The 20794-nt window shown below is 45.2% G+C and overlaps 3 protein-coding genes across 3 annotated transcripts in view; 1 reads left to right on the forward strand and 2 right to left on the reverse strand.

The window, feature by feature from the left end:
- The window catches only part of LOC307231029 (amphoterin-induced protein 1-like), a 5104-nt gene extending 1917 nt beyond the window's left edge, over positions 1-3187 (forward strand). Inside the window, exon 2 of the mRNA XM_080001562.1 lies at positions 1-3187. This exon is cut by the window's left edge and continues 1283 nt beyond it. Coding sequence (XP_079857688.1) covers positions 1-302 — 302 coding nt within the window. The 3' untranslated portion in view covers positions 303-3187.
- A 1154-nt stretch (positions 3188-4341) lies between these two features.
- LOC307230735 (pepsin A-like) lies at positions 4342-6820 on the reverse strand (the record flags this gene model as incomplete). The annotated part of the gene is made up of 9 exons (XM_080001172.1): positions 4342-4467; positions 4583-4681; positions 4794-4938; positions 5119-5235; positions 5369-5565; positions 5678-5796; positions 6202-6277; positions 6415-6550; positions 6765-6820. The coding sequence occupies 9 exons, from the start codon at positions 6818-6820 to the stop codon at positions 4342-4344; spliced, it is 1071 nt and encodes a 356-aa protein (XP_079857298.1).
- Positions 6821-15551: 8731 nt separating this feature from the next.
- On the reverse strand, positions 15552-20481 carry LOC307230789 (RNA-binding protein 15-like). The gene has a single exon (XM_080001225.1). The coding sequence runs from the start codon at positions 20367-20369 to the stop codon at positions 17937-17939; it is 2433 nt and encodes an 810-aa protein (XP_079857351.1). The 5' UTR covers positions 20370-20481; the 3' UTR covers positions 15552-17936.
- Positions 20482-20794: the final 313 nt, after the last annotated feature.

Raw genomic sequence — 20794 nt, forward strand, 5'->3', positions numbered from 1 at the left:
GCCCGGGCCAGGACCTGTCGCCGGAGAGGAGCGGCGAGAACAGCCTCCACTCCTCCACCCTCAGCGTGTCTCAAATGAACAAGGAGTCGGGGAAGGAAGAGCTTGACAAGATGGATAAGGGCTTCCTCAACAGACATGCTTTCCTAGGTCCCAAGGACCCAAAGGACCAGCTGGATCAGAACGGGAGGTTAAACCCAATCGGGGAGGAAGAGGAGGACTGGCAGGGGGAGAACCTGGCGAGGTGGAAGTCTGAGGCTGAGTCCGTCAGCTCTGTTTGCTCTGGAACGCCCATGGTGGTGTGAGAGTGCGTTAGAAAGCACGAAGGGAAAGACTGCGATGAAATAACAAAACAGCCTTCTCACAAAACTAAATATTGACATGATGGGTGAAGATAAGGTTTCGTCATGTGACCAGTACAACAAGGTAGCACTAGAAACTCCAAGACCGTGTGGGTGGCTGATGTCATTTGGCTTTTGATGTCGAGGAGGGTTTCTATAGAGAAATAACAGCAATAAACCTGCTCTAGCCGACAAAAAAAAGAGGAGATGAAATTCTTTTTTTATTTTATTTTTATTTTTTTCAGAATGAATTTCCGTTTTTTTGCAAGCAAGATTTAAAAGCTATTCAACGGAATTACGTCTAAAAAGATTTTGCGGTTACTGGTATTTAGCATTTTTGCAAGAGTGTGGTAAAAAAAGAAAATGTAATTATCAATGCAATGTTTTAATCACTGCATTGATAATAAAAAAGGTCCCTTAGAATTTCCAGGAATTAGATGTAGCTGAAAGCCCTCGTTATCTCTCTTCATAATTAAATTGAATTAAATTGACGTAATTCAACCATGAAAATTATAATTATAATTGCAAAACTGGGGGGGGGGGGGTGGAACCCATAACAATCAAAGCAATATATTCTAACCCTCAACAAAAGAAGAAGAAGAAAAAGCGGCTGCATGAAATATGGACAATTGCCATGAGACATATTCCCATTCAGTGATTTTATTTATGATTTCACACATCAGAGAGCTCTCGGAGGATCAAACGTCGGGACTGAGTTTGCACTTTAAGAATAATAAATATCAAAATCAAAAACGGGTTATTTTTACCCGCCAACAAAACAGCAGCTTTTTTTATACCGGGTCCTGGTTCTTCCGAAACGTCCGAGCCCGCACCCAGCGCGGCACGACGGGGCTTTGAGGTGCGGGCGCCGCGCGGAGGGAGCTGCCATCACTCAGACGATTCCATTGTTTTCTCTCGAAGAGGTCGGTCGGCGTCACGTGCCGCGGCTCGTGGGAAGGCCGGGCCGACCGGGCTTCTCCTTCCTGACAAGAGGGCTAGAAGGCGAGGTCGCGGTCTGGGGGACGCCGCGAATGCGTCCAGGGTCGAATGTTGAAGCTTCTCTGCGGCGCATCCGGACGCTCCAAAAGGCGTTCCATGTTTATGTCTTAACGTTTTGCTGCTGCCGCTTTGGACGTTGGTTTAAGCAACGCCCGGATCGTAGGAGCGCCCCCTGCTCTGTCGGCCATGTTGAATCCTGGAAAAAATGGATATGCTACTGTATGATTTACAAAGATATCTCACTGATTCTCTCACTGATTATCTCACTGATGAATTATTGTTATATAAATATTTAACCCACAGTGATGTAAAAGTCAGCCGTAGCCTTTTAATAGATGTATTTACAAATATGTTTCTCGGGGTATCTTGTGTGGATTACACCATGTGACCAAGTTACCTTTGTACACCATAGTTGAGATTCAGGCAATTCTCGATAAGTATTAGCGGCCCCCTAAAATAGCAAATGGTAAGGGAAACCAACAGTACCTCGGCTTTGCCATTCCCCCATTTGTGACTGTTTGAGTCCAGCCATATTTCAACCACGGCGCCTGTTGCACGAGGCTAAAAATAGTGACGTGCAGATAATATCGGTTCTGATTTGCGTCGCGCTCGTGGGACCCAAGCGGCTCTGGAACGACACGCACAGTACGTGGCGCCGGTGCAGGTACGTGGCGCCGGCACGGGCGGGCGGCGCAGCCCTGGGGAAAGCGGTTGGAACCGGTGCCGTCCCCTGATTAATTCCGGGAAACCGGTTCCCATCCACTGTCAAACCCCAGCAAACAGCAGCACCGGGCGATGGCCGGAGGAGATGAGACAGAAATAGGAGACACGAGTGCAGCTCAAACGCAAGGCCCGGCTGGCTCCGTGTCAAACAGCTGATCAGTAAATATAACAGAGGCTCTTTGATGACAAGAGGCTTGTTTTAATCTCTTTTCTTTTGGGGGGGGGGTTGTTTTTGATTGGTGGTGCGGTGCAAATATCCCGATGCCGTTCTCAACTTCTATTGGACGCCCGCTGTTACAACCCACCTGTGTATGAATGGCGTCATCACCAAAACACGTCTTCCGCCGCAGAGGCTCACTCCGGCTTCGGCCATGAAACGATGACGACGTTGCAAAGTTCGATGCGGTGGAAGAAAGCGCCGGCACCCGCCGCCTTGCTCCGCTGTCCCTTTCAAGGCCTTAAGCCTTAATTTAACTATAAAAAACCTGAAGGCTGCCATAGCAGGGACCGGCCCTACGTCATTGGAAAGGGGAGGAGTGAGGGGAGGTGGTGGTGGTGGTGGGGTGAATTCAGATCGTTGCAATCTGCAACCTCACCAGTAGATGCCACTAGATTCTACACACTGCACCTTTAAGTGTAATACCTAACTGTACTGTACTGTACTGTAATGTACTGTACTTTACTGTACTGTACCGTAATGTACTGTAATGTACTGTACTGTACTGTATGCTGCTACTGCTGCTGCTGCTGTTGTTGCTGCTGCTGCTGCCGCCGCCGTTGTTGCTGTTGTTGTTGCTGATGTTGTTGCTGAGGTTGTTGCTGCTGCTGCTGTTGCTGTTGTTGTTGTTGTTGTTGTTATCTATAATAACTTTGTTGTAGTCTGACATTGTACCGGTTTTAATATGCTGTCGATAAAAACTGCAAAAGCACAGTGCGGAAACAGAAACGTCGTGTTCACTACATGTCCACCATCCCAGAATCCTACTTCAGGCAATAAAATGCTGCCCCCTGCCCTGGGGTCACTGTGTTCCTCTCGTTGCTGTAATGAAACGCTCGCCGTCGCTTGGGAGTGAAATGTTAGAGCCCAGAGGGAAACTGAGCCGCTCTGCTCTTATTTACTTCACTGTGTTTCCACTGGTGTTGGGCTCGTTTACATATTCCAGCAAGGAAACAGTCCGCGTTAAGATCAGATAAGATAGTACTATAGTACTATTGACTATTTTACTACTATTTTATTTGTATTTTTTATTATTTATTGTGTTATTATCATTTATTGTCTGCAGTGTTTTCTGTTGCTGTACTTAATAGAAGTACACAATTATAAAGTTCTATGAAGCAGCTGACTATCATTATACAACTAAATGATCCACCTGCTGACATTACACTTTGACATTATGAGTATGAATATGCGTATATACAAGTGTACGATTTAGAAAATTTACTGTTGACTCCTGAGATTTGGATCTGTCACATAAACATTATTTATCAAATGTATTTTGCATTATATCATATTATGATGTTCTCGATCTATAGGCCTACTTGAATCAAATAAAGGACAGCGTGACAAATAGCTTTCTTCAGTTTAATAATAATAGTTTCGTGTCGTGTCACCCGAGTGCACTTTAAACACAGAGCATCACCGTTGTACTACACAAACCGCTTAAAGCGTCGCAATATATAATTATAATGGAACAGAAACAGATAAAATAAACGGGGGAGGCAGGGAATAATCATCTTTAATAAAAACAAAATACAAATAGAGGTTCAATTGCAAGCTGTATTCCTGTGTTGGTGCTTAAATGCAGGTGAAAAAAGGATGAGGCTGGTCAAGCATGGGGCTTATATTTAAAATACAAAGAGCAGTCTGTGGATAATGGGAGATGCCTGCATCACAGGTACAGATGGTAGGAATGTGAACCTGAGTGATTGGCAGCTCGAGTGTTTCAAGGCTGAATACCGAGGAGGATGACTCACCCTGAGTCAGTGACACTGTGCAATCTGCTGAGTCTCCTGCCTCCTAGTGGGCGCAGCAGTACTGCAAGAACACAACTAACGCCCTCCTCTTCTCACAAAGGAAAACACTGAAAAGTCTGAACTACCTTGGGTTTTTTTTTACTTTCAGCGGATGGTTTGCTTCTTTCTAGTTGTACATTTTCAATTGTAATGAGGTTAAAAAATAATAATAATAAAAAGAAAGCCGGACGCATTCTCTTGGGTATGTTGAGAAAACAGGTTACACACAAAATGACAGTTTTTATATTTGAAGATAATTTGGACACATTCACGCAGCTTGAGCGAAGCCCACCATGTTGTTGCTGACGTCAAAGATGGTGTAGAACTGCCTCATGAAGACCTCGCCCAAAATCCAGCTTCCAGACTCAAACCCTGTTTGGCAGGTGGATCCAGACTGAGGGAAGGAAACAAGAGGTGCCAAGTTCAATTTCTGGTGGTCACGCAAAACCGACGTAGACGTTGCATTCACAGATTAGCCTGTCCACACGCTCCATCTAGTTAAGACACACCTTTATGATATAAGCTGACGGAGGGAGGGTGAAGCTGTAGCCATTGATTTGGAAGACGATGTCAGGCATCACGGCCAGGTTCCTGCAGATCACCGTCGCCTGGTGAAACAGAACGCTGGCAGGTTACTTTTCCTCTCTTTCAGCCGCGTCGTCCTTTTTCGTATCAAGTACAGGAAGCGCTGCGGTCACCACGCGGGCGCGGTCCACTCACCTCCCCAGGCTGTTCCGTGTAGGCTCCCACCCAGCCGTTTATGTTCTCGATATCTTTGCTGGGTCCCACGATCAGAGACGTCCCGGAGTCCACCGACGCCTGGCAGGAGCCAGAGCAGGCCACCGTGTTCCCGTTGATGGTGATGCTGCAAATCCAAGACAACAAAACAAAACCAAAAAAAAACACTGTACGGGTGCACGATCCTTAATCTCGCCTGAGTGCACTCACTCCATTGGAACTGGTCACTGGGCCGGTCATTTTCTACATAATGTAGTCCAAATTAAAACTTACACGGATGAGGAGGATTTAGCTCTGCCCCACTCACCTATCTATTGTGACGGTCCAAAAATTAGAAGCTCCAGTCACCGGAACCCAGTTAATTGGTCCATTATAATATACGGGGTCTATACCTCCAAGGATCAGCGCACTTCCCTCTATAGAACTGAAAGAAAGAAGCAGCACAAAGTAGTTTTGGAAATAAGCGCTGTGTCCTGTATCAACATGTCAGTATAATAAAACACAATTCAGGTTAAAATATTTGACGTCACGCCAACAGATGCCGCGAGAAGCCCCACCTCGTCAGGTATATGGAGAAGATGTTTTCGGGGATTTTCCCCTCGTTCCACATGTTGTTGAACAGAGGCGTGCCTCCTTCCGACGACCCGCCGGGGAAAGCCAAACCCAGGATCCCGTCCCACGGCACATATTTCAGAAAAGGTGCCTCTGTGAGACTGAGGCCAAATATTTGGTTTTCCACATAAAAGTCACTGATCTAAGAGAAAACAAATAACATCGGAGGCGTTCATCAGCGGACGAGGACACACTCTCATTTTTCCGTGTTTGACATTGGTTTTTTTAATTATTATTTTTCCCCCCCTCCTCACCTGAACGATGTCGTACGCTGTGACTCCGGCCATGTAGCCGGTGCCGTAGTTGATCTCAAAGGACCGTGATCCGGCCTGAAAAGTGGAGGACGCCGTGCTGTTGAACTTGGCGTGTTGTGCTGGGGACGGAACGGCAGCCAAGGAAAACACGGAGGGAACAAGAGGTCTTATTATTATTTGCCATTCCATTAAAAACACATGATTTTTTTTTTTTTTTTACATCAAATTTAAGTCTGATGAATGAATAAATACTTACTGACTGTATGGGCAGAAACCCAAAAACGTGTAAATATGTTCAAAATAAATGCTTTCGATGGGATGGGTTCAGGCATACTATTTGAACATACTGTATGCATGCATCGTGTATTTTAACCATTTTCTGTATTATTACTTAACGCAGACAACTTTGAATGTCTCATGTATTTTACAGTCTATTAAATGTGTGACGCTCAAAGTAAAACGTTTGAAATTTAGACATGAAGGACCTTGTGCCTTGAGACGGGAGCTGCCGTCATCACACCTACCGCAGGCGAAGTCGCTGCAGTTGGAGGAGGGCACCCACAGGTCCGCGGAGCCGGTGTCGAACAGAACCTTGAAATACTGAGGGGGGGTTCCAATCCCAATCATTCCATAATATGTCATCTATGGCAAATCCAAAGGAAGGCAGAGCTCAGGAAAACGACTTTTCATACCGTTTTTGCAGAAAAGGGTTTTCACCCAACTTCTGGGACACTCACCTCCGGATCAAAAGTAATGGGCACGGCCCTCAGCTCTTCCCTCGGGGTGAACTTGGCAGAGGGGTCGTAGGGAAACCGCGCCCTGAACTCCTCAAACAGGCCGTCCTCCTCCAGGAGCTGCCGGGCCGACTTGCCCCTTATCAGAGGAATTCTTCGCAAAGAATCCACGTAGTGAAATAGAACACGTCGACCAAAAATGGTGGGTTACACTTGCAATTTTAGAAACGGCATTTGTCAGAAAATACAGAGTGCATGTAAAAGCTTTTTTTTTTTTTTTTTTTTTTTTTTTTTTTTAACCGCCATTGTTATTTTTGCAGGGGATTAGGACGAGACCAACTCCTTTTACTCACTTGAGGAGGCCCTCTGAAACAGCCGCAAAGACCAGCAAGGAGATGACAGACTTCATCTCTGCCAATGTGACCTGGGAATCTGAGAGCAGGCGGCCGTCGTTTTTCTTTATAGTGCCGTGGTTCGAGTTTAATATCTGCCTGAACACCCCTCTTTGCCTAAACTACACCTGACACAGCGATAAGGAACCACTTAACAGAGCGAAACCTGATAAAGAACACAAAGGGGGCAAGTATTTGTCAATAAGCCACATATTTGGCTTATTTGACTTATGTCCCTCAATCTAATGTCAGCATGAACTGGTTATTTATGTCTGGAAAACACTTCATTTGCGTCGCACAATCAGGCCTCGGCCCGGACCCCAAACCAAAAGGTTGATTCAATACGATCACAGTGTTAATCTCATTCTGATGATGTTTCCTGAAAAGCCACCAATGTGTCGACCACTCGAGAGTTTGAGAGGCTGTTCTAAATGTACTGTAACCACACATAGCTGAGTCGTAACGTAATAGAATGCTAACATTTGAGCGCGTCCATGTTTGTGTCCCAGATAACTGGATCACAGAGCTGAGACTGACCTGGAGTTACGGTCACGCAGGGCAAACACAGAGGAGAGGAAAACAAAAGGAAAACTCTCGTAAATCTGTCAAAGGGAGGCTTGAGTCGTCGAATAAATTATTTGCAAAGTAAACAGCATCACTGTAGGATAAAAGGTTGTGGAACGTGGATGGACGCCACACCTCAGGTCCAGACCGGTCCATTCATTTCCCGTCTCTAGGGCAACGGTGCTGAGGTGGAGCCGGCGCCGGCTTTGAAGAGCAGATTACCATCGACCTTTCCACGACTCTCTCTACGTGGATTCATCTATGAACTGTGGTGTATTGATGGGTTCAAAACTTGAGGTGTATCACTTCGTGGAATACTTGATAATGGGCCAGGACAATATGATTAACACATCCTGTATAGTTAAATAGTTGCACATTAAAAGATATAGTTTGTCATTTGCATTGACTAGAAGAGTGAAGAATATGCAACTCCCTCCATCAGTCAGAGTCTGATTGTACACCCATAAAAGTAAAATAAAGATTAAAATTAAGTATATATACATATACTCACACCTATATATATATATATATATATATATATATATATACTGTATATGAGAGTGAGAGACTTGTACAGTATGTGTGTGCACTTTTGTCATGTTCATATTATACACTTATATTAGTGTTTGTTGAATGAGGAATGAGGCAAATAAATGAATTTGAGTAATGGGGCAAATAAAGGAAAGCTCCTTGAGTTCTTTTGAGTTTGTGCCTATCATTCCATATATATATAAATACACATACATATATACACACATACACTACTCACAAAAAGTTAGGGATATTTGGCTTTCGGGTGAAATTTATGGAAAATGTAAAAAGTTCACGCTACAGTGATATTATATCATGAAAGTAGGGCATTTAAGTAGAAGCATGCAATGGTGATTTCATCATCTCAAACAATTTATCGAAACAAAAGCCAACAACAGTTTACCACAACAAAAATTGTCAATGTCTCAATAACTTGTCATGTGGCCTCCAGCATCAATTACAGCTTGACAACCACGTATCAAGCTGTTCACAAGTCGACTTATTGTCTGCTGAGGCCTACCCCCCAACTCTTCTTGAAGGGGGCCCTCAGGTCATTGAGGTTCTGGGGTACAGAGTTACGAGCCTCTACACGGCGACTCAGCTGGTCCCATAGGTTTTCTAGGGGATTCAGGTCTGGAGAAAGTGCAGGCCACTCCATTTGAGGTGCCCCAGCCTCCAGCAGCCGTTCCTTGATGATGCCACCTCCATGAGCTGGAGCGTTGTCGTCCATGCAGATGAAATGAGGCCTGTGTTGTTCATGCAGGGGCACAATGACTGGATTAATGATGTCATTCAGGTAGTATGGGCTTGTCACTGTACCATTCACAAAGTGTAGGACAGTTCTGTATTGACCAGACACACCTGCCCACACTGTAACACCACCACCACCAAAGGCTCGTCTGGTGACAACAGTGGCTGATGCGTAGTGCTCTCCTTGACGTCTCCAACATCGTTGGCGGCCATCATTTCTGCTCAACGTGAATCGACTTCATCAGAGAACAGCACTGAGGCCAGCTCTACCTCCTGAGCTACCGTCCCCGGTCCCTCGTCCAGCGTCAATGCTCCCTGGCCCATGCAAGATGATGATGCCTGTGCCTGGGGGTGTGGTCAGGTGCCCTTGCAGGTGGTCTAGCACGCAGACCACGCTGATGGAAACGGTTTTGAATGGTCTGACGTGACACTTGGTGCCTAACACCTCCCTTAAATGTGCCTGGAGTTGAGTGGCATCATCATGCAGTTCCGCAGGGCACTGTTCACAATGAAGCGCTCATCAGTGTGGGATGTGGCCAAAGGACGTCCACTTCTATGCCTTTCTGTGACTCTTCCAGTCTCTGTATCTCTGTTGCAACCTGCTGATGAAACTCTGTGACACTCTAAGCTCAGTGGCCACTTCCCTCTGAGAACATCCTGTTTGAAGCCTCGTAAGGCGAGGTGCTGTTGATCAGTTGTTAGGTGTGGTCTTGGTCTCATAATGTCAAAATGTGAACAGCATGATGAAGAGGACTGTTTAAATACCAATTCTAATTGAACCAGGAAATGTATTGGTGGATTCATGGATCAAACACCCGTTCAGCTCCTTGTTGGAGAACAGCAAGTTGTGCAAAAAGTACTGGACCAAAAGGATCTGCTGCTAACGTCCTGGTGCCATGTACCACAGGATGACACAGATCAGCCACAACATTAAAACCACGCTAATAACCACTAATATTGTCCTCTCGTGCTGCCAAAACACGTTAGCAGAAGATCCTTTAAGACTTAAAGGATCTTCTGCTAACGTGTTTTATAGTTCTTAAAGTTTAAGTCCTGTAAATTGCGAGGTGGGGCCCCTATGGCTTGTTGTTCCAGCACATCCCACAGATACTCGATCGTATTGAGATCTAGTGAATTACGGGGCCAAGTCATGCTCCTCAAACCATTCCTGTACAAGTGCGGCAGGGTGCACTATTCTGCTGAAAGAGGCCACCGCGATCAGGGAATATTGTTGCCATGAAGGGGTGAACTTGGTCTGCAACAATGTTTAGGGAGGTGGTACGTGTCAAAATAACATCCACATAAATGTCAGGACCCAAGGTTTCCCAGCAGAACATTGCCCAGAGCATCACACTACCTCCGCCAGCTTGCCTTCTTCCCATAGAGCATCCTGGTGCCATCTCTTCCCTAGGTAAACAACACACATGCACCCGGCCATCCACATGATGTGAAAGAAAACGTGATTCATTAGACCAGGCTACCTTTCAGTGGCTTTAATATTGTGGCTGATCGTTGTGTATCTATCTATACACTTGTGCTCACAAGTTTACATACTCTGGGCGAATTTATGATTTCTTGGCCATTCTTGAGAGAATATGAATGATAACACAAAAACCTGTCTTTCACTCATGGTTAATGGTTGGGTGAAGCTATTAATTGGAAAGAAGAAAGAAGAAAGAAAGAAGAAACAGTCTTTAATTGTCACACGACACTCCACAACACATGCTTGCACACACACACACACACATGCTTGATGGTGGCCGGTGAAATGGCTCCTCTGCTTTTGACCCATCCTGGCTTGTCCTTCCTCCGGGGGCACAGCCAGGAGCAGTGGGCAGCATACGTGGACGCGCCCGGGGACCAGGTGATAAGTGTCCATCGCTGGTCAGACCATGATGGGTGCATGTTTTTGGTGGGGGTCCTTACTGACGTGAGGTGGAGGAAACCCCATGTGAACACGGGGAGAACATGCAAACTCCACACAGAAAGGCTCCTGTTTTTGGAAGATAACCCGCCGGAGCACGGTGCCAACTGTGTTTACTCTTTTTAAATCAAAATGACAAAAGAAAGTACCCCAATGACCCTGATAAAAAGTTTACATACCCCAGTTGTTAATACCGTGTATTGCCCCCTTTAACATCAATGACAGCTTGAAGTCTTTTGTGGTAGTTGTGGATGAGGTTCTTTATTTTCTCGGATGACAAAGCTGCCCATTCTTCTTGGCAAAAAGCCTCCGGTTCCTGTAAGTTCTTGGGCTGTCTTGCATGAACTGCACATTTGAGATCTCCCCAGAGTGGCTCAATGATATTGAGGTCAGGAGACTGAGACGGCCACTCCAGAACCTTCACTTTGTTCTGCTGTAGCCAATGACAGGTCGACTTGGCCTTGTGTTTTGGATTATTGTCATGTTGGAAGTTCTAAAAACGTCCCATGCGCAGCTTCCGGGCTGATGAGTGCAAATTTTCCTCCAGTATTTTCTGATAACATGCTGCATTCATCTTGCCATCAATTTTGGCCAAGTTTCCTGTGCCTTTGTAGCTCACACATCCCCAAAACGTCAGTGATCCACCTCCGTGTTCCACAGTAGGAATGGTGCTCCTTTCATCATAGGCCTGGTTGACTCCTCTCCAAATGTAACGTTTATGGTTGTGGCCAAAAAGTTCAATTTTGGTCTCATCACTCCAAATTACTTTGTTCCAGAAGTTTTGAGGCTTGTTTCTGTGCTGTTTGGCGTAATGTAAGCGAGATACTTTGTGACATTTGTGCAGAAATGGCTTTCTTCTGGCGACTCGACCATGCAGCCCATTTTTCTTCAAGTGCCTCCTTATTGTGCATCTTGAAACAGCCACATCACAATTTTTCAGAGAGTCCTGTATTTCAGCTGAAGTTATTTGTGGATTTTTCTTTGCATCTCGAACAATTTTCCTGGCAGTTGTGGCTGGTTTCAACAGAATCCCTCATTTTCCAATTCTTAATCAGCGTTTGAACACTGCTGATTGGCATTCTCAATACCTTGGATATCTTTTTATACCCCTGTCCTGTTTTATGCAGTTCAATTACCTTTTCTCACGGATCCTTTGACAATTATTTTGCTTTCCCCATGACTCAGAATCAAGAACCGTCTGTGCAGCACTGGATTAAGATGCAATGGTCTGTGAGAAGCCCAGAAACTCACTGACCTTTTATACACACACACTAATTACAAACAAACAGGTCACAGGTAGTTCAAGCTCAAGTTCAAGAGATTATTTGTCACATACATAGGTAGGGATGGGAACCTTGATTAGCCATTCAAACCTGTTTGTGTCAACTTTTGTGCATGTTATCAGGTCAAAGTCACTGGGGTATGTAAACTTTTTATCGGGGTCATTTGGGTACTTTCTTTTGTCATTTTGATTTAAAAAGAGTAAACACAGTTTTTTAAATAGCTTCACCCAACCATTAACCATGAGTGGAAGAAAGGTTTTTGTGTTATCATTCATATTCTCTGAAGAATGGCCAAGAAATCATAAATTCGCCAAGGGTATGTAAACTTGTGAGCACAAGTGTATATATCTATATATATACATCTATATATATACACACACACATACAAACACACACAGTATATAGTCAGCGTGCACTTAATTAGGTATACCTGTCCAAACCAATGTAATCCAATACACCAGCTCTGCCGTGAATTCTACTTTTATGAAGTTTATAATGTTCAGTTTTTGCTGATATAGTCGGAAATGTGTAAAACAATGATATGTTCATGACTGAGGTCATAGCTACATGTGGTGTTCTACCGAACTACATTATATTGAGGTGTTTCTAATTTTTTGTCCTCCCTATTGACATATGAGGGGGACAGAATATCAGAAACACCTCTGAAGATAAGGCAGCTCAGTACAACACCCCCACCAACCATGACTTTGATGCTGAAACATATCATTGAATTAACTCCTCTTCTATGACAGCGTAAAAAAACTTGAACACATAGGCAACATAAAGCAAAAATTATGGCTGAGCTGGTATTGGGTTTATACAATTGTACCTAATAAAGTACACACTGAGTATATACAGTGTGTGTATATTATTTATATATAATATACAGACATTTATTAGATTTGTTATATGTGAAACATTTATATGATCTTTTTTAAATATGAATTTCAGTTCAAACGGAGTAAAAAAATAATATGAATAAAAATACTGACTGTACAAAACAACCCCCCATTAACGACCAACGATAAATTCCCATGGGACTCGTGAGGATAACGGTTATCTTTACGTCCCTGAATGAGATTTCTTTATCTCTCGTTAAATACAAACACTTTAAAAAGCTGATGGTGAGATAGTATTTTCACCTCTGTACGTGAGAAACTTCTCTGCCAAACTGTGATTCTTGCAGGACTGAAGGTCTGGACATTCACAGAAAATAACTTTCCTCCATGTGAAAATAAGATATAGAGCAATAAGACCCAACGACACAATTCATACTCAAACCCTTTAGACTTTATTAAATCACAGACAATATCCAAGATGATATGAATGATACAAATCTTTACTGAAATACAGATGTTTGCAAACCAAAACATTAAAAAGTGTACTCACCAAGGCACAGATCACCTGTCTTATGAATTCCTTGAACATCTGTGGCAATAAATGTGGTAATATCTTGGTGGTTGATCGAGTCTCTTGCTGACTGGCTTCGCCTGCAAAACCTGAGAAAAATGTGAATGTTTGAACATTCACATAAACCTGAGAACACAGGCAACACATGCACGTGAGTTAGATCCATTTATCACGTGAAGTTTATCCACATTTGGACAACCATTTGACATAATTAGAAAACTATGAATAATTTGAAACAAAGTTTTCTCTGTCATACATTGTTTAAATCCTTGAGAGATATTGTCTTCCAAACTACCGAATCCCTGGCTGCCCCTATACTTCATAGGCCACATGAAGTCGGGGGAACGGTCTGTGCAAAATTGGCTGCGCCTTTTTGAAGTTCACTTCATTCATTTTTTGGTAACTAATCTCCATTTATATAGCTCAAATAGGCTGAATATATTTTAACATAAAAGGATTTTGAAAGGATTTTTTTTGTTTAAATTTGAATGCAGTATGTCCACCAGACCTCTTTGAAATCAAAATCTGCTTTTAGAATATAATTCAAAACGTGTTGTGTATTCTGTATTTCTCTCATATTGCAGCATCCATTCACCTGCGTCTTAATCCGTCTCCAAAAGACATTTTAGTTTGACATGACTATGTAACACAAAGCAGATCCATACATTCAGGAACTACCTCCAATATCATCCTCACTCTGTACTGTAATTTAACACTGCCCAGCAGTGTTAAATTACAGTACTACTACTATTGCACTACTTGTACTACTACGGCAGACTATTTTGGGAGACTGTGACTATGAAAGCCAATGTGTATTGTATTGCTAAACAAATAAACAGTGATGAGCACTTACTAAAAAAAGAATGTGCAGGCCAAGATCACTGCTCTGTTTCTCTCATAACAAGCACACATAAAACATCTCAATATATAGATTAGAAAATCTGTAACGTGGCTTTTTAATCACATATATCATGTGATCATATGATGTATAATGATTTGGCTACTCAGGGAAGCCACCAAATCCTCCACCATCATCTATTCTGCAAGAATATTCCTTGAGCCAAGTTTGTCTGGTGTTTGTTAAATAATGTATATTATTGACGCTTGCACCTCGTGCGGGTGCAAACATCCATGGTAATAATTTTTCATTTAACAATTAAAACTATCCACTTTGCACATTACCGACAGGTTCAATGTTAACTAAAGGTGGCTTGTCAGAGTCATATTTATACAAACCTTTTTAAACATACCTTGTGTCTTAGAGGTGTTCTTGATACTTTACCTGAGCCGTAGACAGTATGTTCAGGGTTAGAAGCCTCAAACCTGTGACAAGACCAAGTTCTCGCCTGGTGTCCAGGACACGGAGCAGGGTTGGGGTCCCTCACTGGTACCGGGGTCTGTGGGTGCCACCTGTTTAAAGATGGAACTGAGGGCAGGACCCGGTCGACAGGAAGGACATTCGGTTGAGGAGGTACATCCAGTGGAGTCCCATTCCATGAGGGCAGGCTGCTTTTCACTTTGATCTCTTTGAAAGAGATAATTTAAAAATGTATATCGTGCTAATACTTGGGCTCAACATTTGCTGATCCCTGTACAGTAAATGCTGTAGATATGCAATGTTTTCTTTTCCATAGGGTTAAATTCCTCAATTGTAAAGTAGGATGCGGTACGTCAACATCAACACAGTATGAGGTGTGTGTGAAGCAACGCCCTAAAACGATCCTCTCCATCAGTCTAGATCTGTCTAGGTCTCATCCCTGCTCCTTCATGAGCTTCAGCAGAGCTGGACCTCCATTACTCTGAGCACCGTGGATGTTAGCAGAGGACGATGAGACGCTTTCCTCCCTCCGAGAGGTCGCCGGATGTAGACGACCATCTGACGAATCTGACGGAGCCCGGCGGGAAAAGGCCGAGCCCGGCGTCCGAACGGAGACGGCCCAGGGTGATGGAGCCTCCCAGGAGCTGGAACACTGGTCCTCGGCAACAAGCGCAAACATAAAGCCATATGGAACTGAGGAATAAACCCCATCTTACAACGGGAAAAAAACAATTCTAAATTTGCGGTTGGGCGAGGGATTTCAATAACAAAGACAGGGAGGAGCCCAGGTTTCAATATCTGTGAAGGCAACAGCTTGGACAGCTTGGAAAGACGTTGATTCAATACCCGACAATCAACGCCAACAAACAGAACTGTGAAGCCGTGTTCCCTCCATCTCTCACTTTCTCCTCTGATTTGCAAGTACATTTCCACGAACAGGTCACAAAAGGTTTCTTCCGAGGCAGATACACTTGTGTTCTCCGAGGAAAGAGAAAATTTATTAAAACTGAAACAAAATCTATGAAGCGCAAGTTGTGCGCTGTGCGTCGTCTGACAGGGAGACATTTGTCTCCTTTTTTCCGTCAGATATCCTGAGTACACAGCACAAAGCAAAAAAGATCCATCTTAAACATGGTACTAAAATCAAAGCAGTAAAATAAATCAAGATGTGTCCCTTTTAGGAAAGGCAGACAAGAGCGATTGTAGATCACCTTATTTGCGTTGATGTATTCTGTGAGTTTTCTGATACGAGTTCATCTTTTCCCTCCGTGACTCACAGGTCAGATAAGATGTCCATGACATTTATAAAGCTCTCGTGTTAATAAAATATATACAGTGCATGCGGTGCTATGACAGAAGCTGGAATTCTATGACCAAAGCCCCCCCTCCCATCAAATGTAAAACCTCACATTTATCTTTGTAAAGAATTTGCAGAGTAGTTACACATTTTAAGTGACGCCAGTTGAGTGAGAGAAGACATTTTTGGTTCTTAGCTACAGCCAATCACAGGACCAACAGAATAGTCCTGATAAAAAAAACTAAACTAAAAATATTGGCCATCATCAAAATGAATCACAATAATCATCAAGCAAAAATACTATCGGTCAACCCATTCAAAGGTATTACTCTCATGTCATCAGATGGCTCTTTATATTATTAATAAGCCAAATTTCACCCATATCCCTTCCTTAAAAGTGTACAATTTGCTTGTAAGAATAAAATGGCACAAACAATACACAGGGTAGTAATTGACCATGGCTCATTGTTTAACGAAATACTGTTTGTTTCAGTTAGTGACTCAAAGTTACTAACCATTTTGGGACAACACAATGCAAACACTTTTATGGTCAGTAAGGGACACAATTTCTAGTTTGTTTTTTTTAGGTTTTTTTTTTACACTGGTAATGCTCATGAGCGTGGAATGCCTAATTATCTGTGCAAATATGTAAAGAAAAATAATGACAAGAAGGAGTAGAAAGATACACCAAACCCTTCAATTAAGTTTTTTTTTTTTCCAAGTAGGGCTGGGCGGCCACATGTCAATCTTATCGCATCGATACTAAAAGTGTTGGAAAATTCTGACATTCTATTTCAAATTGAACCTTGAATTCAAATAAGATAATTGTTTAGGAACCAATAGCAAAGCCAAAGTTACCATATCTGGTTTTTTTAAACCATACCCAGTCCTCTGCGCAAAATGGATTTCCAGTTCAATTTAAATATTTAGTAACACAGCATTGGCCTGATCGCATAAATAGTTTGCAAACCACAATCGGATCAAAATATTTATATGTAAAAATGTACAGCCCCGTAAAGTCATTTCACTTTAGCCACAACCAATTTCATCATCTTCTCAGTGTTCTAAATTGGAGGGGGTTGGTCACACCAATACAAATGCATTCTGATGGTGAACTGGATGCCAATTTTCAGATTGTAATTGGATTTGTTTCGACCTTCACTGCTATGTAGTCTGAAGACTTTGATAAAACATTAAATAATTGCTCAATAACTCAGGTTTGAAAAAATAAAAACTGGTACAAATTTGTGAGCAGAATACTCGTAGGTCCAAACAGTTTAATGATTTCCTGAATTAATAAAGTGTTACTTTATTGCCAAAAGTTGTACAAAGTAGGCTGTAGGTTGTTGAACTTTAAGTTTGGAAAATAGACAGAACTTGTATTTGGCCAGGGGAAAAAAATAGGTGCGTCTGAAATATGGCTATGAATTAACAAATAACTAAAGATGCAAAATGGTGGCAAAACGGTTGATCTTGTTTAATCACTGGAAATTAATATGTACATGAAATCTATTCAAGATGTGGAAGCAATGGCTGCAAAAATATTTTATGGTAATTAGGTCCTTAAAACTGAAACACAAACATGCTGCTTAATCTGTTTGGGATCTCAAAAAAAATGTTTCAATAGATTTTGTTTTGCTGAGGTTGGCCCAACATATTCAATATGAGGAATATTTTTTTCGTATTGTTATAAACCAACAAATGTTTAGATTCACAAAAACCTATCAAGCACAGTGCCCTGCGGGGTAGTCACTATTTTTTTTTTTTAAACACCTTTTTTAACATTTAACCTGCACAAACTAAATTATCAAATGCATGAGCTAAATAAACCTGTTTTGTGACATTCATCAACAAATGTAGCTTTCATGGAATCAATTATAGGCCACCAGTTAGGATTATTTAAAATCAGAGCCTGAAAACTTACTTTTAGGCTTTTTGACTGACAGTGAAAAATAAGTCCACCTACAATCACAACCTGCCCGTTGTTATAACTAGTCATAGAACAGCATTTGTATGGGAACACTTTTCTTTTCTTTTTTTTTTTCTTTTTTCTTTTTTACGATGCTCCTCTGATAATGACCATCACCAGGTACTCATCCTCTGATTTGGCAAAGGCTTTAGAGCTGGAATCCAAGAACTGCTGAGAGAACTGGCATGGGGGGAATGCATGAAGGACTCCAGTGTGGTCCTTGTCGCGGTTGCTCCCCCCCACAGGGAGGCTGATGACCCCGGCCGCCTCCTTCTGCTTCAGGTAGGACACCAGGTTCTTCAGCGGCCGCTCTGCGGAGTTGCTGCCGTCCTGAGGCGTGTCCTCCCCCGGCACAGCCAGGAGAACGCAGTGGCCAGCAGGCCCGGCGGTCTTGATGCGGCGACTGACCTCGTCCAGCTTCGGTTGGTCCAGGCGCAGGCGCTGGCTGATCTTCAGCTGGGACACCGGGCCACCTTTTGAGCCTCTCTCAAGCAGACTGGCGGCGACAGCCATGTCCCCCTGCAGCAGATGCATGACTGTGGGGAAGCTGCTGTTCTTCAGCAGGAGAACGCCCTGCCAGACCTGGGACAGCTTCTGTCCACCGGCCCCAGCCTTGGACAGCAGGCCGGACTTGGTGGATGGGGAGGGCGGCTCTGGACGCCCCTCCTTCCGTGCAGGGCTCCTGCGTTTGCGGTCTCTCTCTGAACTGGGGCCAGGCACAGTTGGGCTCAGAGTCCTCCGTCTCTTCTCACCGGGCACCGCCGAAGCCAAGCTGTTCTGGCGCTCCCTGGCTGGCGAGGGTCTGCCCGAGTGAGGTGGGCGTTCAGAGTCGCTGTAGCGCCCTCCGTCTCGACTGTTCCCTCCAGGGCTGCGCTCCAGGGAGTTGCCATGACGACGTCGAATGAACTCACTGCCGTCGGGCGGGGGCTCCAGGCGGCGGCCATCGTCTAGCTGCCGTCTTTTAAGTCCCTGGTCTCGATTTTGGAGCCCGCGCTCCAGTTCAGCCGGCCAGGCCTCACGGGAACGCCTCTCCAGGTGATCGAGTGGCTCAAAGCCTGAGCCTCGAACCCGATCGTGGAAATCCAGAGGCGGCCATTCATTACCGAGGTAGAGATCCCTTTCTCTAAACCGCAGCGGGACTGGAGGAGACCGCTCTCTGATTCTCAAAGCCTCAGGGGGCGGGCGATGCTCAAAGGGCTCAGGGACCAAGTCATAGTGAGGCAGGGGGAGAAGCTGCATGTACTGTTGCTGGTAGCGTTGCTCCGTCTCTGCAAAGTCTACTCTGAGTCTCCTGTCAGGGCCACCGAGAGGAAAGCCACGCATGTGCAAGCAGGCGGCCTGGGCAGCATCCAGGCTCTCATACTGAATATAGGCCCATGGATCTCCCTTCCTGTAGTCTATAGTCCTGATGGTGCCAAAGCGGTCAAACTCCCGCGCAAGAGCAGCGACAGGGACCCAGGGTCCGAGGCCTCCCACCCACAGCCTGGTTGTTGGGGTCGGTTTACCGTAGCCTACTTTAATCGGGTTGTGGCCAACGATTTTCCCGGACATTGTCAATTTGGCGCGGTGAGCCATGTCAAGGTTCTCAAACTTCAGGAAGCCATAGGTGCTGTTCTGCCCGTGCACGGCTCGCTTTATATCCACCTCCGTGATCACCCCGAACCTGTCGAACGCCCTCCTGAGATCGCTCTCTGTCACTGTGATGTCCAGATTGCCGAGGAACAATGTCCTGTTGGCCCTCTGGTCATCTCCAGGGGGCATGAGGTCCTCCTCCCTGAAGACGGCACACTCGGGGATGAAGGGCGGCCGGTTCCTGGCGTCGAAGATAGAAAACTCTCTGTCTCTCTCCAGGTCCCTGAGATTGTGGGGTGCTGGCAGTGCGGGTACCGGCGGTACCGGTTGATGGGCTGAGGGCAGACGCCCCATGGCCAGCTGCTGCAGCCGGTAGTCTCTGTAGCCCAGGCCGGTGGGTGAAAGGGCTCTCTGGGGGTGCAGCGGCCGGGAGAGCGGGGATCGGCTCCGCCGGCGGCTCGCGTAGAGCGGCTCCACCCTCAGCGGCCGGTCGTGCAGCACCAGCTTGCCGCGCGCGTGCTTCGCCGCTCGGGCGTCGTCGGGCCTCCGGAAGTTGACGAGCGCCACCCTCTGCTCGTCCACGCGGCTCATCTTGACGCTCACGTCGCCGAATTTCTTGAACTCGTGAAACAGTCCGTCCTCGATTTCGCCGTCGCTCAGCTGGGAGCCCAGCTCGCTGATTTTGAGCGTCCGGTACTCGCCCTCCGCGGCCAGCGGCCTCGGGGGCTCGCCGCGCGAGTTGGCCCTGGGCGCGTTGTGTGCTTCTGGCTCCCGCGGGTCTCGCTTTTTGTCGCCCTGCGGAGCTCTTCTCGCTGCGACGCCGCTGCTGTTGACGGAGCCGTTCCCGTTGTGGCTGCCCGGCAGCGCCGCGATCTTCTTGCTTCTCTCGCGGATATCCTCTATTACCCGTGAGCGTTTCTTCGCCGGCGACCGTTCCTTCCCCTTCATGACAGATATTTCCTAACGGGTTTTAAGCAAATCGACGCGACTACTAAAGTGTACTTTTCGGATCGGACTCACCTACTTTAAACGCGGGTTTAGCAACACGGGAGCGACACGTCCGCCATGTTGGACTAACTTGGCACTGCGAGGATCAGCCCCGCCCCACCCCTCACTTGGAAGAACGCGATTGGCTGAGCGGCGCCGACGCTCACGGAACCCGGAAAAGGATCCGCCAGTCACAGTAACGCTGAGGGGTCACACGCCGCGTTCCACTGCGACTCGGAAATCAGTTAAAAAACGAGTCGCTCGTCCCCGCTACCGAACCAAGTGTGTTCCATTGCCTCGGTCCGGGAAAACATGGACGCCCACGGCGCCTGTCTGTTTGTTTGGCAGGCATGTCAATTATGCAAGCAACGTATGTTAACGCAACA

The sequence above is a fragment of the Zeus faber genome (genome assembly GCF_960531495.2).
Source record: "Zeus faber genome assembly, chromosome: 5".
Taxonomy (NCBI): domain Eukaryota; kingdom Metazoa; phylum Chordata; class Actinopteri; order Zeiformes; family Zeidae; genus Zeus; species Zeus faber.